At 43.8% G+C, this 27,166-nt stretch overlaps 1 protein-coding gene across 5 annotated transcripts in view; it reads left to right on the top strand.

Annotated features, from left to right (window-relative positions):
* Positions 1-1,404: 1,404 nt before the first annotated feature.
* Positions 1,405-27,166, top strand: part of SLMAP (sarcolemma associated protein) — a 301,840-nt gene continuing 276,078 nt past the window's right edge. For all 5 annotated transcript variants that reach the window (XM_082265558.1, XM_082265562.1, XM_082265559.1 and 2 more), the window contains exon 1: positions 1,405-2,087. In XM_082265558.1, the coding sequence (XP_082121684.1) occupies positions 1,890-2,087 (198 nt within the window). In that variant the 5' untranslated portion in view covers positions 1,405-1,889. The remainder of the gene's footprint in view (positions 2,088-27,166) is intronic.

Genomic DNA, 27,166 nt, shown 5'->3' with positions numbered 1-27,166 from the left:
TAGGGCAGAGATTAGTGTCAGTAGGGCAGAGATTGGTGTCAGAAGGGCAGAGATTAGTTTCATCAGGGCAGAGATTTGTTTCATCAGGGCAGAGATTGGTGTCAGTTAGGGGGTTTGGTCAGATAAGGGATCTAAACAGGGGGAATGAGTGCTACACCTGGTGATTAGGGTGTGGCCAGGCACACACCTCTGACCACCCCACTGCTGCATTAGATCTATATCTCTGATCAGATTCCTGCTCCCTATTATTAGGACTCCATCTGAACCAACAGGTGGAGTGTGGGAGCCCTGCAGAGAGACCACTGCTTCCACACAGTGTAGAGGCCACTCTGTACAGTACAGCATGCTGGCAGGCAGGGGGCAGCCTTTTCTACCCAGGCTGTGTCTACTATAATGAATTGTAATATTACACATTTTGTTTTCTATTAAACCTGAAAGTTCGGTTGATCTTTTGGAGTTCATCTCTCTGCTCTATGATATAATTTGTACTCTGTGTGCACTGACCACCTATGAGCCTGTCCATCCAACACAGTGACCGGGGAGTTCATCTCTATGATATAATTTGTACTCTGTTGTGCACTGACCACCTATGACCCTGTCCATCCAGCACAGTGACCGGGGAGTTCCGGGGATAGTAGACTAAGGCCACCCCAGGTCAGTGTCCCCGGTCACGCCCCGCCCCCTCATCCCCTCACACGGCTTCGCCTTTTTTCTCTCCCGGTGACAGTTTAGAATGGGCGGGAAGGAGCGAAGGGCGGGGCCGCCTACTCATTGGCCCCTCAGCCCGTCGCTCCCCTCCCAGTCCCCCGCCCCCATCTCCGCTGTGGTGACGCAGGAGGCCGGCTGCTGTGCGGCTCGTATTCAACATGGCGGCGCGGGAGGAAGGGGAGCTCGGTGGGGCTGTGGTCCATTAAACTGCCGGCTGTGTGAGCTGAGGGAGAAGTTCGCTGGGATTTGAAGCGGGGCGGGGCCCCTGTACTGTACCGGAAGAGTTTACCTGAGGGCGGCTTCGGGGGGAGTCTCTCCCTTTCTCCCGGTGCTCGCGTAACTCCTTGCCGGGCCCTAGGACTCCCTGTGCGGGTGAGACTCCAGGCCTATCCCCCGGGGGAGGGCCCTGAGCCAGCCTCTCCCCCACAGCCTGGCTCCCACCTGTCACATTGTCTCCTCACCTGGCTGGTATGGAGGCTGGCACCTAGGTGGACCTCCATCTCTAGCAGACCAGGACTCTCTTCCTGAGGTTGTGGGCACGGATCAGGCTGGCAGATGTCACCATGAATTGAGGATTGGACCTTCCCCTGGGTTGGCTCTTCATGGTGGGCCTTCGTCACTTTCAAGAGCACCTGTCATCGCTGTGATTGGCGTCCCCCCCTGGGGCGTAGGCACTTGATTTGGGACAGTGACACAAAGTAAACACCACAGAGCTGCCCCATGTTTCTTCCCATGCTGCTTCCACTGATGGACTGAAGACCAATTCTTATGGTTGTTGATGGTGGACCTAAACCACTTTGAACCTCACCGGCCCTCGTTCTCACCAATCCCGGATCGCCACAGCCGATTGACTTTTCTGGGGTGATTCCCAACACCCAACTGGCGGAGGTGGCTCCTCGACGATGCATTGAATGGTGGATAACCTCCAAACCAAAACCGTCTGCTACTGGTGGTCTTCCTATGAGATCAGTATGGGGTGTTGGCTGTGGAACTGGAAGGCTAGTTTACAGACTGACCCGCGACCCAGTTAACCCACGTGTTATGAATTGGTGACAGATTATCGGTGAATTTTCCAGAGGTTTTGGTAGCTCCCAGCCGCCCGGTGGTCTGGATTTAGGGGATTATAGACGCCCTTTTCGTTTTCCACTTTGGGATTGACCCTCCCGCCGCAGCTGGCCCAGATGCCTTCAGCCTTTGCGATTTTCACTTGCCGCCCAAATTCACACCCTTTCCAGGAGCGACATGTGTACTTGGACGAGCCGGTAAAGATCGGGCGGTCGGTGGCCCGCTGCCGCCCCGCGCAGAATAACGCCACCTTTGATTGCAAGGTGCTCTCCAGGAACCATGCACTTGTCTGGTTTGACCACAAAACTGGCAAGGTAATCAATGGATTTGGGGATAGGGATCATTTATTAGAGGTTTGCATAATGTTCCTATGGTCTGAGGAAGACGCCTGGCAGCTGTCACTTCTGGTGGCAGTCTATTCTGGATGTGTGTAGGTCAGAGACCCCTTTCCTTGTCTTTGGACCGGGGAGATTCTATTTTCTTAAAATGGAAATGTATGTACTCCTGTGATCGTATAGATTTACACTTCCAGCTGCCTCCGCAGACCACACCAGAGGCCTGGAATACAAATCCTATTCCTGTAATTATCATAGTCTCTCTTGTATCTTTCCAGTGTGTGTGTGGTTACATTTAACGGCCCCCTGCTGTGGGGATCACAAACACTCCAGGTTGATTCTGGGGCATTAGTGTTTTGTTTTGCAGCTGTTACATAATGTGCGTAATAATGGATGTGCATATTTTAGTTTCTAGTAGGCAGTCAGTTGGATCTTGTATTTGGGATCCTAGTAACAAGACCAGCCCTGCCTGTTTAATACGCAGGATCCATTGAAGAAACCCCTGCTAATAATTACTATGCCAACAGTGCGCAGTTCATTACTGTAAATGGTAAGCTGATGTATTAAAAAAAAAAAAAAAAAAAGTTAAAAGCAAAGCATTGTGCATTACTTGTCCTATTTTTTTAATGCCTGGAGCAATTTGATACAACATATTCTATTAAGTTTTTAAGAACAATCCGGATGTTACATACTCGAACACAGCCCACATAGGGGAGTTGCTTGTGACTGCTTACAATTACTACGAAAAACAATACATAACTTGATGGCTCACATACTAATGCACAGCATCTCCCCATTTCTGGGTTCACCTGCGAGTGTAGGTTTAGGCAAGGCATCCGTTTTTCAGGTCTTGTCGTGTCAAACGGAAGATATCCAGGGGGTAAATTTGTGTGTTTGGCTGCTTCTCCAGCTACTACTAAAAACATTTCACTAGCAATATTAAAATGTTAATTTTAGTGTTCTCTGACATTGGGGATCAGTGGAGAAGGGGCCCCTTTGCTTATGGCTGTCACTGGGAGAAGGGGCCCCTTTGCTTATGGCTGTCACTGGGGGAAGGGGCCCCTTTGCTTATGGCTGTCACTGGGGGAAGGGGCCCCTTTGCTTATGGCTGTCACTGGGGGAAGGGGCCCCTTTGCTTTTGGCTGTCACTGGGAGAAGGGGCCCCTTTGCTTATGGCTGTCACTGGGAGAAGGGGCCCCTTTGCTTATGGCTGTCACTGGGAGAAGGGGCCCTTTTGCTTATGGCTGTCACTGGGAGAAGGGGCCCCTTTGCTTATGGCTGTCACTGGGAGAAGGGGCCCCTTTGCTTATGGCTGTCACTGGGAGAAGGGGCCCCTTTGCTTATGGCTGTCACTGGGAGAAGGGGCCCCTTTGCTTATGGCTGTCACTGGGAGAAGGGGCCCCTTTGCTTATGGCTGTCACTGGGAGATGGGGCCCCTTTGCTTATGGCTGTCACTGGGAGATGGGGCCCCTTTGCTTATGGCTGTCACTGGGAGAAGGGGCCCCTTTGCTTATGGCTGTCACTGGGAGAAGGGGCCCCTTTGCTTATGGCTGTCACTGGGAGAAGGGGCCCCTTTGCTTATGGCTGTCACTGGGAGAAGGGGCCCCGTTGCCTTTGGCTGTCACTGGGAGAAGGGGCCCCTTTGCTTATGGCTGTCACTGGGAGAAGGGGCCCCTTTGCTTTTTGGCTGTCACTGGGAGAAGGGGCCCCTTTGCTTTTGGCTGTCACTGGGAGAAGGGGCCCCTTTGCTTTTGGCTGTCACTGGGAGAAGGGGCCCCTTTTGCTTATGGCTGTCACTGGAGCAGGGCCCCGCTGCCTTGAGGGGCATTGGGAGCAGGGGCCCCCGCAGCCTTGACGGGCGCCCTGTGAGCAGGGCCCCTGCTGCCTTATGTTGGTCAGTGGGACAAGGGGCCCTCTTACATGTAGCATTGGGGGTCAGTGCTTATTGATCCAAGAGGCATAAATTGCTAAATGCTCAAGGAACCCTAGCTGGGAAAGGTTTAACATTTCCTACAAAGGGGTAAAAGGAAGTTTGACTCGTCTGTATTAGGTTTTTTTTATTTAGGTTTTGCTCCATTCGTGTAAGGGGAAATCGGTGAATGATTTTGGATTTGGAAAAGTGAAAGTCCATTTGTGCCAACATGTGAACATTAGCACTAAGTCTTATTAAAAAAAGGGGAATTTTCAGTTCTTTCAGTGACAGCTTGAGCTTTAATTTGCCCCAGACAGTGATTCTGTAGTTCGTTTTCTATTTCTAGTGCAATTCTTATTAAACTTGGCAGTAGTTTAATCAGGGATTGTAAATAAAAATATCAGTTTTTTTCCTATTGCAACCATTTTCTTGCTGTTCTTTTTTGATGCAATCAAGAAAATGCCAGGTTATGGTTGCTAAGTGCAATATATGGTTTGTGTGAGGCCTAGTGTTAAAAATCTCATTAGATGTTTCTAGCAGCATTTGACAGGCTTATTGCATTTCTTGGCTTTGTAATATTTGCTTATTCAGGAAGGTGGTGGAACCATGGAAATGTGTAAACCTTGGTAACTGCAGCAAACTTTTAAGCTTTCTGTTTGTTATATTAGATTGGTTCATCATCTATTCATTTTTAAGCTCTTTGGGAATTATCAGCATGAATGGTTTTATTTGAATGGAACCCTGTAATAAACTCGCTGGAAGCGGAATAGTATCTTTGCTGTATAGCGGTCAACCAAAAATTCCTGCTTCTACTTTTTTACATGTGCCACTTGTCTATACCGGGCGTTGAGGTAGCCTTCTAAAACCTGAACCCCAGTGTGTGCCACCCAAACACATCTCTGAACTTGAGTGACTTTATGGATGTGACAGATTTGACTTGTTTAACATATATCAATTTTAGGGCTCATGCGCAAATGCTTGGGCTCTATGGCTCAATTGGTTAACTACATGTCTGAGTGGTTATATTTGTACAAAAATAGATGAAAGCTCTGGATGCAAATGGCTAGAGTATGTAAGTAACTGCTCAGATGTGTGATGAAATTCATACAGCTGTGGTGTCTTTCAACTTGTCGCACAAGCTTCTAGCCATGGCTGTATGCAAACACCTGTGACTTCAGGGCCCAGGAATATGTTTTTCTTGACTATATGTATGGCTCTCTGCACCTGTATGCAGGAGCTGTTGCCATTTACACACCTGTACTTTTCCGTGCAGGTTGTGTGTGTGTGTGTGGGGGGGGGGGGTTGAATTGCAGTGCAATCTCTTACCATTTCTGATAGTGGTTATAAAGGCAGAAGGCTTTTACTTTTAATGCATTCTCCCCTTTTTAGGGTAAAAAAAAAGTTCATATTCTGCCCCTCCCCTCTGTTAAAAACCTCCTATGCTCTGGCGCCCCTGGATTTATAATGGCAACGTGTGTGTGTGTGTGTGTGTGTGTGTGTGTGTGTGTGTATATATATATATATATATATATATATATATATAGTGTTTCTCCGAAAATAAGACCGGGTCTTATATTAATTTTGGCTACAAAAAACACACTAGGGCTTATTTTCAGGGGATGTCTTATTTACGGTATGTACAATGACTATCTTAAAGTGATTGTAACCCTAAAATAAATATCCTGATCCTTTAAAGCATGATAGACAGCACGATGCTTGTGCTGTGTTATTTAGCCCTCTCTATGTTCTAAAAAACCTGGAATAAAACAATAAAATGTTAAAAAAAGTTCTCTCCCTGTCATCTCAGGAGTCAGCATTATGCAATTCTGTAATCCCAAAAATAAACCTTGGATAAAGGCATTGTAAAATTATGTAATCGATTTTGTAAAAAGATTATGTAATGTGCAGTGTGTCTCCTTTTTGTAACTTTAGTGTGGAAAATACTTTATTTACAGCACCACTGGGCGCTCACGTGACCCTCCTGAGCTCTACGTTCCCTCTCCGAATACTGCAGAGGGAGGAGCTGAGAGCAAGGATTTTACTAGGGCTTATTTTCAGGGTAGGGCTTATATTGCAACCATCCCTAAAAATCATGCTAGGTCTTATTTTCAGGGTAGGGCTTATTTTCAGAAAAACAGGGTAATATTCTCTGCTGTAAACAAAACTTGGACACCAATAGAGGGCACTGTTTGGAAATCAGAGACCTGTTTTTGCATTGACAGGAATGAACAACCTGTGTCCAAGGAGCAGCTTTGTCTCAGCACGCCCATGGGTACTCAGAGCCAGGAGGCTGCACATAGTATTGTTAAAAACCCTCATAGATGCCCAGAAGCAAGTGTTTTTTCAGAAGAAAGCTATCAGTGGCAAACATTTCTCTCATAGGTCCTGCGTTTTAATAGAATTCCAAATTTTAGTTTTGGATATGCTGAGACAAAATGGGAAGCTTGTACAGGCAGTCCCCGACTTACGAACATCCGAGTTGCGAACGACTCCTACTTGCGAACAGGGGCCACGTGACGTCACTGCCGGCTTCTCCTGGCTTCTTCCTCTCGCTCCAGTGCCAGAGACACAATGCATGCTGCAGTACTACATGTACTGTATGCCCCACATACAGGACTGCCCAGAAGCATCTCACTCACATCCCACTACTGTCTGGAACCGGTGAGATTACAGTACTACTCTGTGCCCACTACCTGTACCACTGTATTGGGAGCATGCCCAGTACTTGTAATTCTATGATACTGTAGCGGGACTGTTACAGTACAGTATTATCCCTGTGACCCAGCATGAGCTCATGTGGACCTCCCATTCAATTGTGTGTGCTTTGAAACCATTTTTTAATTGTTATACTGAAGTTGGTCAGTACTGTATGAGGTTTGTACTGCTGTCTGTATCCTCATGAATTTTTTTGGCTGGAGTTACACTTAAAAATATACATGTTCCGACTTGCATACAAATTCAACTTAAAGCGGTTGTAAACTCAATAAAAAAAAAAACCCTGCAAGACAAAGGCATAATGAGCTAGTATGCATCGCATACTAGCCCATTATTCGTAACTTACCTTAAAACGAAGCCCCGACACGGACCCCCGGACATCGCTGCGGGCGCTGCCATGGTCCCTTGTCGTCTCTTCCGGGTTCGGCGGCTCCGGCGCGCTGACTGGCCGGAAGAGACGGCTCCGGCGCGATGATTGGCCGGAGCCGCGATGACGTCACTCCCGCGCATGCGCGCGGGAGTGATTTTTCCGGCAAGCTCCCGGCAACTTAATTGAGGGTCCCCCGGACCTTCAGAGCGCATGCGCCGGTGCCGGTTTAGGAGATATTATTTGTACCTACAGGTAAGCCTTATTATAGGCTTACCTGTAGGTAAAAGTGTCAAAAAGCGGGATACTACCGCTTTTAAGAACAAACCTACAGTCCCTATTGTGTTTGTAACCTGGGGACCGCCTGTAGTAGAATATCTTCAAAATTAGGGGAGATTCCCCCTTCAACAGTTGTCAGTGAAGTAGGTGTCTACATTTGAGGATCTTGTTTACTCCTGATGACAACATTAAAGGTTTTTACTCCTTCACTACTCTGATGACAGTGGTCACCAGGACAAAATATGAGGGCACATTTCCCCAGCAGTGGCAAAGACAAATGAAAATAGAAAATTGTCTGGAGTTCTAATTTAACAATAAGCTGCTTAGCTTCTTGTTGGTAGGTAACTAATTTGCAACAAAGCAATGTAATACAAATTAGTTGATTGCGAACATAAAATTTAAATTGCTTCATTCCACTTGAATTAGTGCTTGTATGTTTGTATAGTTTGTATTAATCTCCAGAACTGTGCCGACAGACAACTATTGCAGTTTTCATCTCTTATTATACAAAACTTGAATATAAAGAAGCTTGTGGAAACTTAGGCAGCATGAGATCTCCATGTCGTTTTAAAAGAAGCTTAAATGGTTACTTTGTGAATCTAGCTCTGTAGTAGTAGTGATGTAGAGGCAGGTGAGAGATGCATTTTTGGGGGGTGGGGGGTATCTGAAAGTGGGTCAGATGTGGAGATCCTTTGACCTTCCCACATACACGTGTATGGATGATGTGCATGCATGATGTGTCTTCAACAGGAACCCCCCCCCCTTCTTCCATCTTCTTTCTTCTTTCCAAAGCTACCTTTTTGGACAGCAGAGTTGGTGATCTGAGGGGAGGGGAATGTTAGATGTACTAGAACAGGGGTGTCAAACTCAATTTAATCATGGGCCGCATCAGCACTATGGTTGCCCTCGAAGGGCCGGTTATATCTGTAGGATTAGATGTCCAGAGCACCCCACGCCCCCTTACATGAGATGTCAAAAAAAAAACCCCTTCAGAAGTAAAAAGTCACCCACCCTTCCTTACATCACAATGCACCCCCTTACCTTGTGCTGCTGCCAGGAAGAAGATGCGGGTGGATCTGTGAAGAAGTGCAGGGTCTGGAGGACCAGAGGAGGGCTGGAGTCAGCTTCCAGAGTCTGCTGAGACCAGGGGAGGCAAAGGCAAGGTGTTGTTGCGGCTGCACAGAAAGGTGCAGGATCTGTAGGAGGAGTTCAGCCCTCCTCTCTGCTGCGAATTGCTGAGTAAGGGGGGAGGGGCAAAGACAAGCCTTTCTGCAGATCCACAGAGGAGTGCAGGATCTGGCAAAGGAGTTCTGTCCTCTCTGCTGCTGACTACAAAGACAAGGTGGGGGCAGAGACAAAGGGGGTTCCACAGCTGCAGGAGAGGTGCGAGGGCCACATGAAATGGTCTGGAGGGCCGCATTCGGCCTGCGGGCCTTGTGTTTGACACCTGTGTACTAGAAGATTAAGGCCCCTTTCACACTTGTGCGACCTAAAAGTAGTGCGATTTTTGCCGCAATTTTTTTGCCTGGACTTCAAGCAATGCCTATGTCTGGACCTCAAAACACATCAAAATCGGACCAAAGTAGTGCAGAGACTACTTTAAAGTCGCACAGATATGAACGATATTTATTGCAAATCATGGAGTACAACTTCTCAAAGACTCTGCAGTCCCAAATCGCCGGGCAAGTCACACAAGTGTGAAAGGGGCCTTTAGACACACTAAGAAATTAGAGCCAAACTGCAGCTCCCGTTTTAAGTAGTTACAGTAACAGTTTATTCCTTTTTGGGATAAAGGTTTTGCGTAAATAAGCTGGCCATTGTAAGCACCCCTGTTGATTGTTAAATGGTTTGTCTCAATCCTCTGCTACATCTGCAGGACTGCTTGTTCTGTTGAAAAACCAGACTTGCTGGCTAGATCACCTAGTGGAAAGAGAGGACAGAAGGCCTAAAGAAAACAAATGCAGCAATCGCTGAATAATTGGTAAGCTGTAGTTTAATAAATTGTTGCTTCTGGGTTTATTACTACTCTCCTTTTATGCTGTATATCATTAGAAGACAAAGAGTTTTATTGAATAATTAGATCATAGCAATCTAGCACCATTTAACATTTTTGCTTTGGCTAATTAAGGTAAAGTGGATTTCTAGTCAAAAATAAAAATCTCTTTATGTGGCCATTATAATAAACATATCTAATCACTTTTAAGATTGCTGAAGGCCTGATTGGAAACAACTGTCCAATCTCAGACATGCAATATGAACAAAGCATGTTCCTCTAGTGTAGTGATGGCGAACCTTGGCACCCCAGATGTTTTGGAACTACATTTTCCATGATGCTCAACTACACTGCAGAGTGCATGAGCATCATGAGAAATGTAGTTCCAAAACATCTGGGGTGCCAAGGTTCGCCATCATACTTGTCTAAATCCAGAGCACTAAGTGGCATATCTGTTGCCTCGATCAGCATGAATTGCTTCGGACCAGTTTTCCTGACGCCAAGAGAAAAAAGGTGACTGGAGAAAGCTCCTGCGGATTGACCGCCTCATCTCTGTTCCTGTGTTCTGTGTAGGGGGGGGGGGGGTGCCTGGGTGTTCTCTTCCCTTCCTTCCAATCAGCTCTCAGAGCTCTCTTCACTGACCTTTGCAGAGTGTAACTTCAGCTCTCTGCTCCTTGTTTTCTGACAGCTCAGAAAAGCTTTATAAATTCCGGACTTGGAACAGATGAATAGAAGACTGCAGATAAATAGGCACAATTTGTGTAATCTGTGTCTCGCCTGAGGCCAGTCACTTCACTGGGTATATGCAAGGCTTTACAACCATTTTATTTTCATGTCAGCCCTGAATGCAGTGCATGCGCAAAATGATGCAAGCTAGTTATGAATGACTGAAAGCCAAAGTCATTCTGTGCACGTTCTGTTGCCACAAAAATTGTTCATTGTTGGCCACTATGTAAATGTCAATACTGTTTAATCTGGGGGTGGACAAATAAATAATATGGAATTTGAACAGACCGTCCAATTTGGGAACCAACAGGATTTTTTATTTTTTTTTTTTCAGAGCCATCTCAGTTGATGACAAGAGAAACTCAAGTCAGACACCAGCTGTCATTTTTAATTAGCATTGGCTATCTGGCACCTGGGATTTGTCCAGCCCTGTAATGGGTGGTGGCAGCAGCGCCACTGGCCTACACATAGTTGACCTTTTTAGCATATCAACCTGTAGGGTCCTTGTGTACTTGACAGCTTATAGCTTCTGAAATGTAAACACCCAGAGCCAGGTAGCCCATGCCCTCCTTTCTGAATGTATCCGGTATGTCAGGGGTGTGTCCTATGAATATGCATTTACATTTGGCAGTGAAGGCACCCTTCTGTGTACCCTGCTGGTCTTTATAGGGTTTAATGAACCTGAAAGCCTCTCTGGCTGTGTTGATGGCTATCAGGAGCAGGTGGGATGTGGGAGCTGCCTCAGTGCCTTAAACTGACTATTAATTTCTATTCATTAATTTCTCCCTGCTGGAGTTTTGCAGAAGTGCTGCTGTAGCCCTAAGTGCAGTGTGTCTATTGGGGGGGGGGGGGAGATTTATGAGCCATGACCCCAGGAGATTGCAATCTGCCCTGTCTGCCAGTACTGCTTCCTCATTTCCATCCTGTGAATCGAACAGATACCCAGACTTGAAATGAGCGTGTAGTCTGACATCTGGTCAGGGCCCCTGAGAATGCTTTCTGTCAGATGTCCGATTTTCTCCTGGAAGTTAGAAGAGCAGAAAAGATAGGGTGGTATGTTGCAACCAATACGACTTTGCTTTTTAACCTGTCGTGTAAAATCTCCTATAAGGTCATTGTACTGCAGTATTAAATAGGAATACTCTGGGTATGCTTTATTTGGGTTTCTACACCTATATACTGGTGTATGTGAGCAGTAAATGTGTCCCAGGGTAGGAAGGTTACTGGTCTGGCATCTTGGAGGGAGTCTGTGGGAGCGGAGGATCAGGTGAGTAATGCAGCCTTTCCTTGTCCCCTGGACCTAAACAAGCGATTAACCCTTCCTCTGCAAAGAGGATTTTACGTTCCTCGGACTTCAGCTTGAAATTTTTGTCAGGACTGAGCCGAAAGCTTCCAAAGCCAAGTTAAAAAGAAATCTGCATTAAAATGTTTGTGTTTTTGCTTTTTATAGAGGGAAATCTAATCGGCTTGAATTATCTCAGAGAGGGCAGGATGCCCGTATATTAATTGGGCTTCGTCACTGTGTCCTGCAGCTGCAGGATATGCCATCACCTTTCCAACAGACCTGTTTGATGTGTTCTCCCTGTGCTATTGAGTCATTGTGAAATCTTTACAGTGGAAATCAAGTTTGGTGGGGTTTTTGTTTTCTTTCTTTATTCAGGTTGCATTTTTTTAGGAAGAGCATGACATTTTTTAATATTTGCATAACAGTTCCTATTTGCTATAGTGGTGGCTTCTTAAATGCCAGAAATTCTGCAATTGCAATGCAGTATGTGGACTATAGGTAGAATTGACATTAGTGCCTCTTGTTGTGCCCCTAGAGCAGGGGTCTCAGACTGGCAGCCCTCAAGCTGTTGCAGAACTAAAAGTCCCATCATGCTTCTGCCTATGGGAGTCATGCTTGTAACTGTCAGCCTTGCATTGCCTCATGGAAGTGGTAGATCTGCAACCGCTGAAAGGCCACCAGTTTGAGACCCCTGCCCTAGAGGCTGATTGATGTTGGGCGGCACAGTGGTGTAGTGGTTAGTACTTTCACCTAGCAGCAAGAGGGTCGCTGGTTCGAATCCCAACTACGACCCTACCTGCCTGGAGTTTGCATGTTCTCCCTGTGCCTGCGTGGGTTTCCCCCTTCACTCCAACTGGTAGGTTAATTGGATCCTGTATAAAAATTGGCCCTACTATGTATGTATGAATGTGAGTTAGGGACCTTAGATTGTAAGCTCCTTGAGGGCAGGGACTGATGTGAATGTGTAATGTATATGTAAAGCGCTGCGTAAATTGACAGCGCTATATAAGTACCTGAAAATGTTATAGGACCTCTTTTTGTCATGCCAATGGTTTGCTTTGGAGAGCAGATCTACTGTTTGTGTCATATGAGTAATGATAATGTGTTTATTTGGAGCTTCTTCATTCATGTCTCCTAAGCTGTAATTTTTAAAATGGGAAGCGGGGCAGCTAAATCTCATGACCTTATTTTAGAGGGCAGTCTTTTTTTTTTTTTTTTTTTTTTTTTTACAATTTTATCAAGGTTTTATAATGTACCTGGGGCTTCTCTGTACAACAATGTCTTTATTCTGGCGACTTCAGCTTTAAGGGCCGTGCACACTTGACGAAAATCAGACGAAATATCCTCCTATTTTTCTCTGTCTTCTCAGCGTTCATTACCGTTTTTAGTTGACAGTGCATAAATGTTCACGAAATTTCTCATCCGATTTTGTGTTTTTTTTTTTTTTGGCACATTTGTTCCTAGACTTCCGGGTTGTCAGCAACTTCAGATCATGCGCGGTCTTTCGTATCCGATTTGTCACGGACGTACTGCATACACATTAAACGAAAATCGGTCGTCTGGGGACGGACAAAAAAAATTTTGGTATTTTGTCCCTCCGTTTTTTTTCGTTGAAAATGTCGGCATCGGCTGCTGAAAGTTGTGTACACACTAGGCGAAAATCGGACGATTTCACATCGGGCTGGAATTTTCGGCAGATTTTCTACTAGTGTGTACCCTGCTTTAGCTTTTAGAATGTGTTTTTCTTATTTCTCTTTTATGTGAAATCCCCCACAGTCAATTTTAAAGTAATATTGGAAATATACCAGCAGATCTTTAGGTTTCTACAGAGATTGGTGCTCCTGGCTTGTCTATCCTTCATTTTAGTAGGTAAATTTTAGATTTGTGAATGTTGGTACATGTCCTTTTCCTACTTATGTGCTGTTTGCATCTGCATGTTTGATGGGCGTTTCATTTTATGTTTTGTACATGCTTTACCATTGAACTCTATGTAATAGCATGTATTGCTAGGATTTACATCAGATGTGGCGAGCAGGTACCCTGGTAAGGTCAGAAATACCTGAACATGTTCACTATAGTTGCCTTTTCAGCAAAACTAAGGGTGTAAATTGTGCAGCAGCATTTAGAATGAACCATGTGCTAATTTGTATAAACTACATTACATCAGTCCCTGCGCTTGAGGGGGCTTACAGTTTAACACCCTGTTTTGCATACATATTGTACATGTACACATATACAAGGGCCAGTTAACCTACCAGCATGTCTTTTGGAGTGTGGGCAAAAACTTGAGTACCGGGACGAAATCCAGAAAAGCACAGAGGGAACATGCAAACTTGGTGCAGATGGTGGCCTAGCAAGGATTCAAGCTGAGGACCCCATTGCTGCAAGGCACAAGTCACTGTTCTGTCTTGTACATTTTTTATTTTTCTCATAAGCACTTCAAAAAGCACTGTTTAAGGGGACAATTATCCCTATGCCATTATTCTTCTCATCTTCAGTGACCAGGTTCATTTAAGTGCCCTTGCCCAAAAAACAAGACACGAAGTGAAAAGCAGGTTGGGGTAATGGGGAAAGATGATTGTTCTTTCCCTGGCTTCCTCTCGCATTATTCAGACAAGTGGGACTTCATCCTCTTTGCAGCCCAATCTTGGAGAGGATTGACTAATCTAAAGTCTTGTACATACTAAGGTGTTTTTTTTTTTTTTCCAACCCAGCTGGTTAAGCAAAAAAACGGATAGCTCCAGTCTGAGCTGCTGTACTAACAATTCAATGTTAGTACAGTGATCGCCCCCTGCTGAGCTGTTGTGTTCTGACAGAGGGATGGCAAGAACACTCAGTCAGCGCTCTCAGCCATTGGCTGCTGGTTTTCCAGCATGCTCGTCTGACGGAAACTGACCAAACGGCCAGCTTCTGTCATACGGGCTGCCATACAGACTGGCCAAATGACGACCAGTTGTTATTGAACCGGCCGATTGTCTCCCAGCATTCGACCCGTGTGTATGGGGCTTTAGTCTTTTGAGATGACAATCAAGCCCTGCAACAAGATCTGATCTTTTTAGGCTCACTGCACACTTGCTTATTTTTAAGCTCCTAGCAGCTAGTTATTGTGCGTCCATTCACACTTTTGTAAGCTAGAAGTTATTCAAACTTGTGTATGTATGGATTGCATGGGTTGTTACAAACATGTGGTGAACATTTTGTGTCAATAGGACCTTTATAAAATTTTACTTAGAAAAATGGTGACTTGTTCAATACTTATTTTATCCCCTGTACATGGATTAGAACACACTATAGCAGGGCTCAAAATTTCAAGTCATGAGCTACTAGCCAGGCCTTAAGAGTTACTCGCCACTTGTTGCCCCACCCAAACCCTACCCCACTCTGCCCCTAAACACGCCCTCGTAAAATATCTCATAGAATTACACTGTTAAATGCTTTATCATGTCCCCTTTCATTGCAGAACGATCACAGCATGTCCCCTTTTCATTGCAGAGCGATCAGTGTGCAGAGAGACCAGCGTGCACTTACCTGCAGCTGGCGGCTTCTCATCAATCCTGCGCGTCCTCCGTGTCTCCGGAGTCCTCCTCCTCGGCCAGTTACAATCGTTCGCCTTTCGGCCAATCAGGAAACACCTGCCTCCTGATTGGCCAGTAAGGAGGATCAGGAGGAGGATCCCTGTGAAAATAGCGAATATTCATTCGCCATTGTCACACGATGGTGGGTTCAGGGCGCACTGCTCTGCCCCCAGAGCCCATCCTTTTCTAAAGAAGAAAGTAATCGCAGGCTGCTGCGAACGGCGGCGGGCACAGCTCGCCATCCTCAAAATTCCACTCGCAAAATGCGAGCGGGCGAGTGGAATTTTTGAGGGCTGCACTAGGAAACCTGCTCTAGCCTAAAATGTAATGACTTTTTTGCTGTCTTGCTTTTTAATGAAAACGGAAAAACTGCATTCAAGCAATAGAGATCCGGATGGCTGCACTCCCAAAGAAAGATCAAAAGATAGTCTTGATGATCCCTAAAAAAAAACCAGCAGCTGCACAGACAAGGGAAGAGGTAATGCATTTCACCCTCTTAGTGCTTTCTCAAAACCACTGCATATTAAATATTTATTAGTGCTGCAGAACTGATACCCTTTTTGGATCTCCCTTGGTTGGCAGGTGTTAGTCACATGGTCCTTTCTAAAGGTGGGAACTGGGAGGTAGGGTTGTACCGATATCGGTGTTGATACTAAGCATTTGCATAAGTACTCGTGCAAATGCTCCGATCCCTGAAACCAATACCTTTTGTTGTGCATTTGATCCCAAACAAAATTAATTGGCTCACATCGAACTGCAAAGAATCGCATGAAATTTGAACAGGAATGCAGTTTGATAAGCTTCTGAAACACATGCGTTTTTCCCCCACCGCTCCTGTGTGACCCCAGGATTTTCATAGTGACTGCAGTCTGGGTTCATGCAGGAACGGTGTAGGAAAACACGTGATTCAGACAAGGAATCGCACCACGCTCCTGTTTAAAACTCAACCGGTTCTTTTCAGTGCTATTTTAGCTCATTCATTTTGTATTGGGTATCAGCAAGTTCTTGACCCATAGTATTGGTACTCGCCGGTATAAAACTAGTATCAGTGCATCCCTGGTAGGTAGTATGAGTTGTTTAAGAAAAAACAGATTAGCTGGCTTTGCCTGAACATTACGCCTTCTAAAAGATATTGTCTTATGCCTCGTACACACGCAACGATTGTTGGCTGTGAATTTTCGGCCATCGTCCGATCGGCCGATTTTCAGCTTGTTAGTATGATGCTTCCGACAACCGACTGCGACTTTTCGGCCGAACAAAATCTGGTGTGCAGGCTATAAAATTTTTGTTGGCCGTCAACAAAACGGCCGATTTTCAGTCAGTCAGTACAAAAATCTGAGGCGCAAGACTGGGCATGCTCAGAAAAGAAAAAACACACGGAAAGTAAACCAGCACATGACATCACTTCTGAAGTTGGTTTTTGTTGGCCGAGAAAATTTGTGTGCAGTCTAGAGCACATTTCAACCAACACAACAACACTGGACAAAAGTCGACCGATCGTTCGACTGATAATCGTTGCATGTGTACGAGGCTTTAGACTTCTAGGCTTTGGCATCATGAATTGCAGTCTGAGGGAACCAGGAGTGCTGGGTAGTTATTACATGGATGGTGGTATCAGCCTAAAGTGGAGCTTTATTCTGAGAATTCTTACCAAGGCACCAATCTCTTCTCCCCTGCAGCCATTTTACTTGGTGGGCATTTATGTTAAGCAATAACCGCCTCCATTTTCCTATTGGAAAGGTTTACATTAACATAGGGTACTTCCCAGGCTTTATAGCAGTTATTTTTCTTGGCACTTTGTACATGCATATGTAACCAGTTTGTGGAAGTCAAGAAGTGTTTGTCAGCAAATGGTTAAAAGGAAGTGCACAGAAAAAAACACCTTGTCTGAATTTGCTACCTTTTGTGTTGCCTGGCTGTTTCTGGTTTCAGTACCTCGAGTGACTGACTTGGAACAAACATGATGCGGCCAATAAAATCAGACCTCTTGCTGTTCCATACTTGTTACAGGTTAGTGATTCAGGAAGTATTAATACTATTGGAATGGCATCAAAGCAGCGAGTATTTTCAGGAGTGGCTGCCTACGTTTTTCTATCAGCACAGGTTTGCTTCATTTTGCTCATTAGCAAAGTAGATCAAGGGTAGTGTGGCTGTCGCTGCTATGGTAAATGTGGTACTGTGCTGGCTTGGTCCATTAAATTCCAGGAGACTTCCAGAGGGCTCTTTCGCACAGGCTTTCTGATCAGGTCCGTCTGTCAGTTTTCAGGCGGACCTGATTGGACCTTGCAGTCTCCCCTATGGAGCGGGCGTATGGTGGTAGATGTGTCATCTGCCGCTATATGATCCGATTCTGCCCAAAAAATCCAAATGGATGGTGGTACTATTTTTCACCCGTCAGGTGGATCGGATGGAAAGGCACAGGTGGTCCGTTTCCATCCAATTTCCCCATAGAGAAGAGCGGGTCCTTGTCCACTCTGCACAGCCAATTGGACAGGACCTGTCATCTGCCCACTCAGCCTGGATAAAGCGGAGTGATCTCCATCTGAGTAAGCAGAATCTGTTGGAGGCTCCCGTATAAAAGGGCTTTCACCTGTTCCTGGGGAACTCGAGCCATATGTGACCGTCTCCACCCTCCCAACAACCTTTGAAAAATCATAGGAGCCAGACAGCAAATTGTTGGCTGAACAATGCCTTAAAGCAGATCTTTATCTAAGCGCACAAACCAAAAAATTATAATTTTTATTTTGAATATTCAAAGCAAATCCCCCATCTATTTATGACTCGATGCTTTTATTTTGCTGAGAAATGACTTTGAAATCCCCACCTCCCCTAGCATTTCTGGCCTTGACCATCATCTTGAGTAAGTGGCAGTTCACACTTGTGCGATGCGGGAACGCTGCGAATATGCAGCTTGTTCCCGCATCGCATCCGCACCTCTGGCAGTTCACACTGCCATATGCGATATGCAGGGGGTGTCAATTAAAAGTTAACGACACCCCCAGTTGTGATCGCATATCGCAGTGCTATCTGCAAGTTCGCACAGAATCGGATTGCACTAGTGTGAACCACTATGCAATCCGATTCTACTGCTGCTCAAAAAAAGCCTCGTGTGTGTTTGTTGCGAATGCGGTGCGAATTCAGCCATACAAAGTGTATGGCTGAACTCGCACCGCACATGAGATCGCATGTAATTTAGGAGCAGTGCGCCCCGAATTACATGCGATCTTCGCAAACTGCACAAGTGTGAACCGGCTCTAAGGGCAAATTATTACATTTACTTCTGGAATCCAACTGGCCTTGGCTCAAGAATGCAGGCAGGAGGATGTGCTTATCTGAGAAAACCCCTCCTCCCCTCCTAAAACATACTGGGTTGTATAGCATAATTTTGCCAAGGCAAAAAAACAGGAAAAAAAATTAAATACCTTTCTATCTATTTACTATTTTATGTTAGCAGCATGAGAATTAAACATAATCAATGTTGATTGGCAGAGTGAAGTTCCACTTTAATAGGACGCAGCAGCTGTTGGCGTATGCTGACAGCCACTGGTGCTGTCTGTCAGAATACAGTAGGTGCAGGGGGAGATTTGTCCATCTAGCCTGGATGGAGGAATCCTGTCAGAAAAAATGTAACGCTGTATGGCCAGCTTTTGATCTTTTATAATCTGCTTAAAGCGATTTGTCTCTTGTTTTTCTCCTATGAAAATAACAAACCTGTTATCCTTACCTGCTATCTTGCAATTGATTTGCACAGAGCAGCCCAGGTCTTCATAGTCTTGGGTCCCTCTTCGGGTCTCTTAGCCCCTACCTCCTGTTGAGTGCCCCCACAGCAAGCAGCTTGCTGTGGGGGCACCTGAGCCGAGTCACAGCTCCCTGTGTCCATTCAGACATTGAGCCCCTGCCCCATCTCTCTCCTGATTGGCTAGCTGGCTGTGATTGACAGCAATGGCAGCCATAGGGGCTGCTGCTGTGTCTCAGCCAATCCGGAAGGAGAATCTCGGACGGCTGAGACGCTGGTGGGCATCGATTGACCTCAGGTAAGTGTTGGGGGGGGGGGGGCGCTGCACACTGAAGGTTTTCCTTCTGAGTCTGACTTTACTAGGGTGGCAATGAACGATTATTTTCCTAATCGATTAGTTGGCCGATTTATTGTTACGATTAATCGGATAAAAAAATGAAAACTGTGATGTACAATTTGGTTATGTAAAGTTTAAAAAAAAAAAGACAATTTAGTCTCGAATATCTCTATACAGTGGTAAATACAAATAACCAGGTCTATGGTGAGAAAAGATATACCTGTGCTCAAATCCCAATAGCTTGTATGTGTATTTAAACCATCAGGTAAAGGGGTGTGACCACATATTAACAATCCAAATTCTGTATGGACTATATGTGAACTAAATATCCCTGGTTTTCATTGTATATTGTAGAATTTGTTGGATAGGGTGCTCTGATACTAAGGGAAAAAAGAATAAGGGTAGGCTGACTAAAAATGATTGCTGCACTTAAGGCGGAGTTCCACCAAAGTGGAGTTCCGATTATATGCTTCCTCCCCCCCCCCCCCCCCCTCCGGTACCACATTTGACACCTTTCGCAGCGCTGCGGCGCTGTCCCTCGGAAGTTTGAACCCCCCTTCCTTTTTCCCACGCCACCGGGCCAATTGCATAGCTCAGCGCTCTTTGCGCATGCACGGTAGGGAACCAGCAGTGAAGCCGAAAGGTTCCCTGACCCTGAATGGCGGCAGCAGCACCCGAGAGCTGACAAAAAAAATTGGCTTCGGGTGCCGACATCGCGGGTAAGTTCTACTATTTAAAAGTCAGCAGCTACAGTTTTATGGGGGGCGGAACTCCTCGTTAATATTCCTGAATATCGGATAAGTAACGTGTGAAAAGTTGACAACTATTTTCATAATCGATTAGTTGTCGATTAATCGATTAGATGTTTCATCTCTAGGTCACTTTACAATTCCTTTAATAAAGGCTACTGTACGTAGACCTTGCCACATATCTCCTTGAAAGCCTCTAATGAAAGCCTCTAATGACTATCTTAATTTATTGTTGTTGTTATTATGTATATATTTTTTTGTGACCAAACCCCATGCAATCACTCTATTTGCAGCTGTCTGAAGGGAAGTCATTTGTGAACACTCAGCCTATGAAAGCATGCATTGTTTATCAAATCATTTTGTTCAATAACTTGCAGAGTTATTATGATGCCACACCCTGACAGACCAAATTTTATTATCTGCTTTATCATACTCAACTGATTTTGAGTTTCCAGTTTCTGCTCTGTTGCTCCTAATTAAGGAAGTAGAATAGGAGAGGCAATGTCAATAATAAACTGCATTTTATTACTTTCAAGTTTTTAGTGCATTACAGTATTGTACAGTCACAGCAGTCCCAGCTCTCAAGTAGCTTACATTCTTGCATGCATACATATACTGGGGCCAATTATTAGACCAGCATATCTATTATGGTGTGGGGGAAAAAAATGGAGGAAACAAATGCAGACACAGGTAGAATTTTTTTTTTTTTTTTTATTAGTTTTAAATAAAAACAAATTACACAGTACAAACGTGTTAATAAACTAAAACAAAACCTTAAGTCGTCCTTGCAGGGTCCAAACGTGCAGTAGTAGTAGTAATATAAAATGCGGCCTCGTAGGTCCATGAAGATGTTATGGCATAGGTGCCCTGGGGTGAAACTTGCCCTCCCCCCCCCCCCCCTCCCAATCCAGGTAAACTCAAAGATAGCTTATCAATATTTGAAAGAATATCTAATGCTCTAGCTTTTTTCTTTTGTTTTTAAGTAGTTTGGAAGGGTTCAAACTTATGTTTTTTAATTTTGGCCGCAAAGCAACTAATGCGATATCCCACAGAAACCTGTTCCAGTGACAGCTGTCCAAGAGTTCCTCATCAGGACACAGACAGCAAAAAAGTTTGACAGGAGTTTAAACATTGTCTACCCAATCCAAAGGGAAGTTTTGGTTTTAGATTTACTTAACCAGTTTGATTGTACAAATTGAATGTGGTCTTGTTGGATAATCAGGTGAGAAACGTGCAAAATTTCCCATGAAACCATACCATTTAGATTCTACCTATAGAAGAAGCTATATGTTGGACTGGTCCTCTGTTTGGTAAAGAAGTGATAAGTGAATTAGGGTGTAATGCCTTCAAGGTTCATCATTGGCATAAGTCAGTGTGTAACACTTCCTTCTCCCACTTTGAACTCTGCTGTACAGGGAACTGCAAGAGACAAAGTCAAATGCAGGTTTTTGCACTAAAATAAATGGCGTGGTAAATATATATTCACTGATGGGCTGTCCTAATGCAATGTGTGGTGATTACGAACAGTGATGTGAATGGATCTTTAAAGAATAGATATTTTTCAGACTTTCTATTTGTATTGGTCTACCTTTTTTTTTTTTTTTCCAAGGATATTAATATAGCTGTATAAAGATTAATGATCTGTTGGCGGATCATATTTGTAACTCTGTTTCTGCAATGTTAATATTGTGTGCTGTTGGCGTGCAGTGGTCACAAAGGCTGTCGTAATTACGTAAGACTGGTGGTAGATTCAACATCCCTAATAATAAACCACTATGCAGAAGGGGGTGTGTGTGTATATGTGTTTATATAATATACATACATACATACACACACACACACACACACACAGTGTGTGTATGTAGAGAGAGTGAATTTAAAATATCTGTTTTTTTTATTTAAAAAAAAAGAGGGGGAGAATTTTTTTTTTATATATATATATATATATATATATATATATATATATATATATATATATATATATATATATATATATATATATATATATATATATATAGTCACAACCTTAACCTTGTAATACTACATTGTTTTCCTTTGCTTTTGTAGGAAACTTTGTTTCCAGATTGCAGTTATTCAATGGTGCTGAATTTGTTTTATTCCTAAGGAAAGCTGAAGTCTCAATAGCTTCCCACACTGAGAAAATCCAAGCTTATGTCACTTTCTCTGACAGCTTCTTGTCTTACTCACAGGCAAGCTGGGAAATACTGCAAATAAACCGCTTAGTATGCACCTCCTGCTGGTTATTATTCACATCTTAGTTACTAGTTTTGAGAATGACATTTTGATCTTATGACCATATGTTTATTTCTTAGCAAAACCTATATAAGAAATATCTGCATTTTAGGTGAGCTGCAATGGAGTTTATTACTTGGGGAAACATATTTGATAATTCACATAGGCTTGAGTTATAAAACAGACAAGGGATAGTTGTTATGCATATGGAAAGTAGTCCTATATTAAGTGGTCATTTTTACTTGAAGGAAAGTAAAATCAACTTGTTAATAATTTCTTTTTTCGCGAGCGATGTTACCATTAGTTTGATCATTCATGTAGAATCGCATATATGAGTTTGTAATCCAAAGACGATCGTTGGACTGTTTGATGCAGTTCTGTTCTGTATGATTATATAGTGTGTGGAATACATGTATATTTCCACATGTTCCACTTATACGTTTTTTTTAATAGATTTTATCCGTTAGAAACAGGTTTTGTGGATCTATTCTCTGACTATAGGAATTGAGGAATATAAATATAAATCTATTTTCTTTTTCCTTTTTTTTGGTCTTTTGTACTTCCAAGTAACTGTTTTTCTAACCTCTCAAAACCAAACTGATGATCTAGAAGATGGTATAACTTTGAGATGGTCTCGTATCTTGGACTAGTACCCTGAGCAGGATTTATAACTCGGCAATAATGCAAAGTATTCATCTTCCATGAATGATCCAGCAGTTTAAAAAAAATAATCAAGCCCTGATGAAGGGGGACTTGGCTCCTGAAATGAATTGGCTGCTTGTTCTAAAAATGCCTAACCAATAAACATTTTTGGGCTATATTAATGGTGTCTCCCACCTTCTCCCTAATGGGCCATACACACTATAAGATTTTCTGAAGACTTTTTTTCCTTTAGACTTACCAAAACCATATAATATGAGGTCAAACCTAAACACTTTCAATTTGTATGCAATCTGGCAGGCCCTTGCACTGCATAGAAAAGGTAAATCTGAAGGAAATCTAACCACAAAAGTTGGTTAGTGTGTATCCAACTTAACCGCTTTACCACCGCCCACAGTAATATTACTGCGGCAGAGTGGCTCGTTATCGTCTTCTGGGCGGCGCTTCTGGGAGGCTCGCTCCCGCTGTTTTCATTCACAGCGGGAGTCGGGCCGCTGCTCTGCCCCGATCGCCGGGGATCTAGTGTGGAGATCCGCCCGCCTGTGTAAACACAAGTGGGCGGATCTCCATAGTGACAGGGAGTGACAGATCGGAGTGTTCAGCATAGCTGGACATCCGATCTGTCCATGACTCACTCAGTCACCTCCCCCCCCTACACGTCAGTAAGCACCAGGCATACATTAACCCCTCCCTCTCCAATAAAATTAACCCCTTCCCTGCCAGTGTCATTTTTACAGTAATGGTGCATATATATAGCACTGATTACTGCAGTAATGTCACTGGTACCCCCAAAAGTGTCAAATGTCAGTCAAGGGTCCGATCTGTCCGCCGCAATGTCGCAGTCCCGCAAAAAAAATCGCAGATCGCCGCCATTACGCGTTAAAAAAAAAAAACACCAAAAATGACAGAAATCTTTCCCTTTGTTAGTAAACGCAATAACTTTTGCGCAAACCAATCAAAATACGCTTATTGCGATTTTTTTTTTTACCAAACCTAGGTAGCAGAAAACAAATTGGCCAAAAATTTTTTAAATTGGTTTTTACATCTTTTTTGGGGGGAATTTCATATAAAAAAATGTTAAAAATATTGTTAATTTTTCAAAATAAACGCTCTTTTTTTGTTTATAGCGCAAAAAGTAAAAATCGCACAGGTGATCAAATACCACCAAAAGAAAGCTCTGTTTGTGGGAAAAAAAGGACGTAAATTTTGTTTGGGTACGGCGTCGCACGACCGCGCAATTGTCAGTTGAAGTCGCACAGCGCCGAATCGCAAAAAAGTGGCCTGGACGGAAGACAGCAAAATCCTCCGGTGGTAAAGTGGTTAAAGGGCCGTACACACTTGACGAAAATCGGACGAAGTATCCTCCGATTTTTCTGTCTTCTCAGCGTTCATTACTGTTTTTAGTTGACAGTGCATAAATGTTCATGAAATTTCTCGTCCGATTTTTCTTTTTTTTGGCACATTTGTTCCTAGACTTCTGGGTTGTCAGCAACTTCAGATCATGCGCGGTCTTTCGTATCCGATTTTTCACGGAAGTACTGCATACACATTAAACGAAAATTGGTCGTCTGGGGACTGACGAAAAAAATTTTGGTTTTTGTCCCTCCGTTTTTTTTCGTTGAAAATGTCGGCATCGGCTGCTGAAAGTTGTGTACACACTAGGCGAAAATCGGACGATTTCACATCGGGCGGGAATTTTCGGCAGATTTTCTACCAGTGTGTACCCCACTTAACTCTCAGAACAGTAAAACATTACATACCCAAGTAGCCGGCCAATCCCAAACCAGGATCCAGCTCTCCCCCACTTAGTCAATCTACCCAACATGATGAAAGAGAAGCAGCATGCTAATGAGGTTATCCCTCTGCTCTCTTAGCTTTTTTTTTTCTGTTGGCCTACTCCCTTTACCTTGCACACTGCATTGGCTCCCCCTTGCCAGTCTGAGGTCTGCTGTGCAAGGGGAGTAGAAAAAGGGAATACCCTGAAAAGTTCAGGTACTTCCACTAGACCGATTTAAAATTCGTTTACTTGGGGTCTCTTTTTTATTTTTTTTTTTTTTTTTTTTTTTTTTTTTTTTATGGACATGCAATGAGAAGGGAATTGCAGAGCGGTGACCTCATCAATGTCCAATGAGTTGGCTGTCTAAGCTAGTGACCAAACTATTGTACCTGACTGCACATCAACGAAGTGTAGGTAAAAAAAACAATTTGTCTTGTAAATAGGTCCACATTTTAAACTGTTTATCAACTATAGGCCACATGCACACTGGACGTTTTTACAGCTTCAGTTTTGGGTGTTGGACTTTTTCTTTATTTTTAATTTTCCTGCAGCCAATAAACTCCCCAGCATGTTAACCTATGTGTGCATGCACACATAGGCTGCTGTTGGCAGTTTTTGGTAGGGCTGTTTTCTGTCTGGGGGGGGGGGGGGGGGGAAGAAAAAAAAAAAAGTGGGTTTTGAACTTGTTTTTCAGCTATAAAAACGCTCTAACACTGATAAAAGCTGAAAAAAGCTGAAAAAAGCTTAAGCCTGGGTTCACACTGAGGCAGTTTAGAAATTGTGCGAGTTCAAATGGATTTCAAACCGCCATTTTAGTCTTGACTTTGGGGGGGGGGGGGGGGCGATTTCAAAAACATCTGTGCGGGTTCCTGCATAGATGGTGATTGAAATCGCCCCCCCCGCCCCGAAGTTGCCAAAAGTAGTACAGAAACTAATCTGACCGCACTGACCTGACATGTCAAATCGGACCAATATGAACATGGGCTTAAAGGCCTGCAGGTCCGCTATAAAGTAGCTCTGTAAATTAAATATGGTAGCAAAAGACCAACATGCAGCCTTCAGTAACCTGTCAGTGAAGTGTTAAGAGGCACATATGTTAACGTATACACGGATTCAAAATCACTAAGAGATTTGTAATAGAAACACTGCTTCTCTACCTAAAAAAAAATAAGTCGTGACTAAACTACCAAATACAGCTTCTAGTTATTGGGAGACTATTTATCTGTGCTGAATTTACTAATGGAATTGACAATCCAAGCTCAAAAATTGTGTGAATATTTGTTTGTTATCCAATCATCTGCACATGATTTTGTGCATAATGTGAGCAGGAATTTTGCTTTTAACTTGGATAATTTTTTTAATGAATTTGTTCAAACCCTAGAGTAAATTACCCTAATTAGTAAGTCTTGGGAAGTGGTAGAGATTTTGTGAATTGATCTCAATGTGTATCGCCTGACATGTAAAAATATTGTCCATTTACATCCTAACTGATATTCTTTCTGTTGCATAAGGGCTCATTTCCATGGGCACTCAGACCTGTGCAGCCAGAGTTGACGACTATTCAGCTGTGTACAGGCACCCCATAGAAAGTGAATGGGAATGCATCAGCTGTTAAGGACTCCCCTGGACAGCCGAGTTTGTTTGTCGGGGGTTGTAGAGCCTGTGCATCCAGATCCATGCATCCGTCCTTGCAGGGATGTCCAGTGAGAATTTTTACAGCTGATTCACTCCCATTCACTTTGCATGGGCTGCATGCATACAGCTTGGTGATGAAAAAAGTAAACGTCTCTTGCCACTGCACGGGGCGAGGTGCCCATGTGAATAATCCCTCATTTGTTTTTTTTCCATTGAGCTCTGTGCAGGAAGTGTACCATGACCATTTTTGATATAAAACACATTTTATATTTTCTCTTCATGTGCTCATACCGGACACTTTTCATTAATGGTTTTGTTGCTTTCATAGGGTTCAATGAACTATATTCATGTTTTGCTGAAGATGACTTTTCAAGAGCACTGCTGGTTCTGTGCACAGATCTACTCGCATACATCAAAGATTGGGTTTACATTTGTTACACATCTGTTTATTCTTTATTCTGTATCTTCTCTCTCCCTTTCTCCTCACATGTCCCCACCCCAGTGAGATATTGGCTCTTTTTTCCTGTGGGGAGTTGTAATCTGCTGGAGCAAGGAGTGTGAGCTTCGGAGTAAAAATACATGTTACTGTAACAAATGTGCAAATGCATTTTAAAGGTTAATTGTGCATTTATTCAGTAGTGCACCTTCATGTTGCTCATCTAAAAATTACCCATACTCACAGAATTTAGGTTGGGGTGAGCTCTTTTCCATAATACCAGCTGCTTCTGTGGTGAGGCTGTCTGAGGATGTCCAGTTGAAGCGTTTGTAACTCAAAAAAAAAAAGTTTTTCTTGTATCGCCTGAAATACCTGGCTGATCCTTCCTGGTTCTGCCCTCCCCCTTGTAAAATAACCACATTTTATCATGGCTGCTGAACCCTGACACCAGAGTCAGTTTACACGCCTCACTCATCCGCAGATCTCATCTGTCCTCTTCTCCCCCTCTGTCAGCTCCGATCGCTCCCCGGCCCTCCCCTCCTGCTGATAAAATGACTACCATATTTATTGGCGTGTAACACAAACTTTTTCCTCCTGAAAATTGAGTGCAGATGTGTGCGTTT

Source organism: Pelophylax lessonae, assembly GCF_965119305.1.
Source record: "Pelophylax lessonae genome assembly, chromosome: 8".
Lineage (NCBI taxonomy): Eukaryota > Metazoa > Chordata > Amphibia > Anura > Ranidae > Pelophylax > Pelophylax lessonae.
This window is presented reverse-complemented; position numbering and strand designations above follow the sequence as displayed.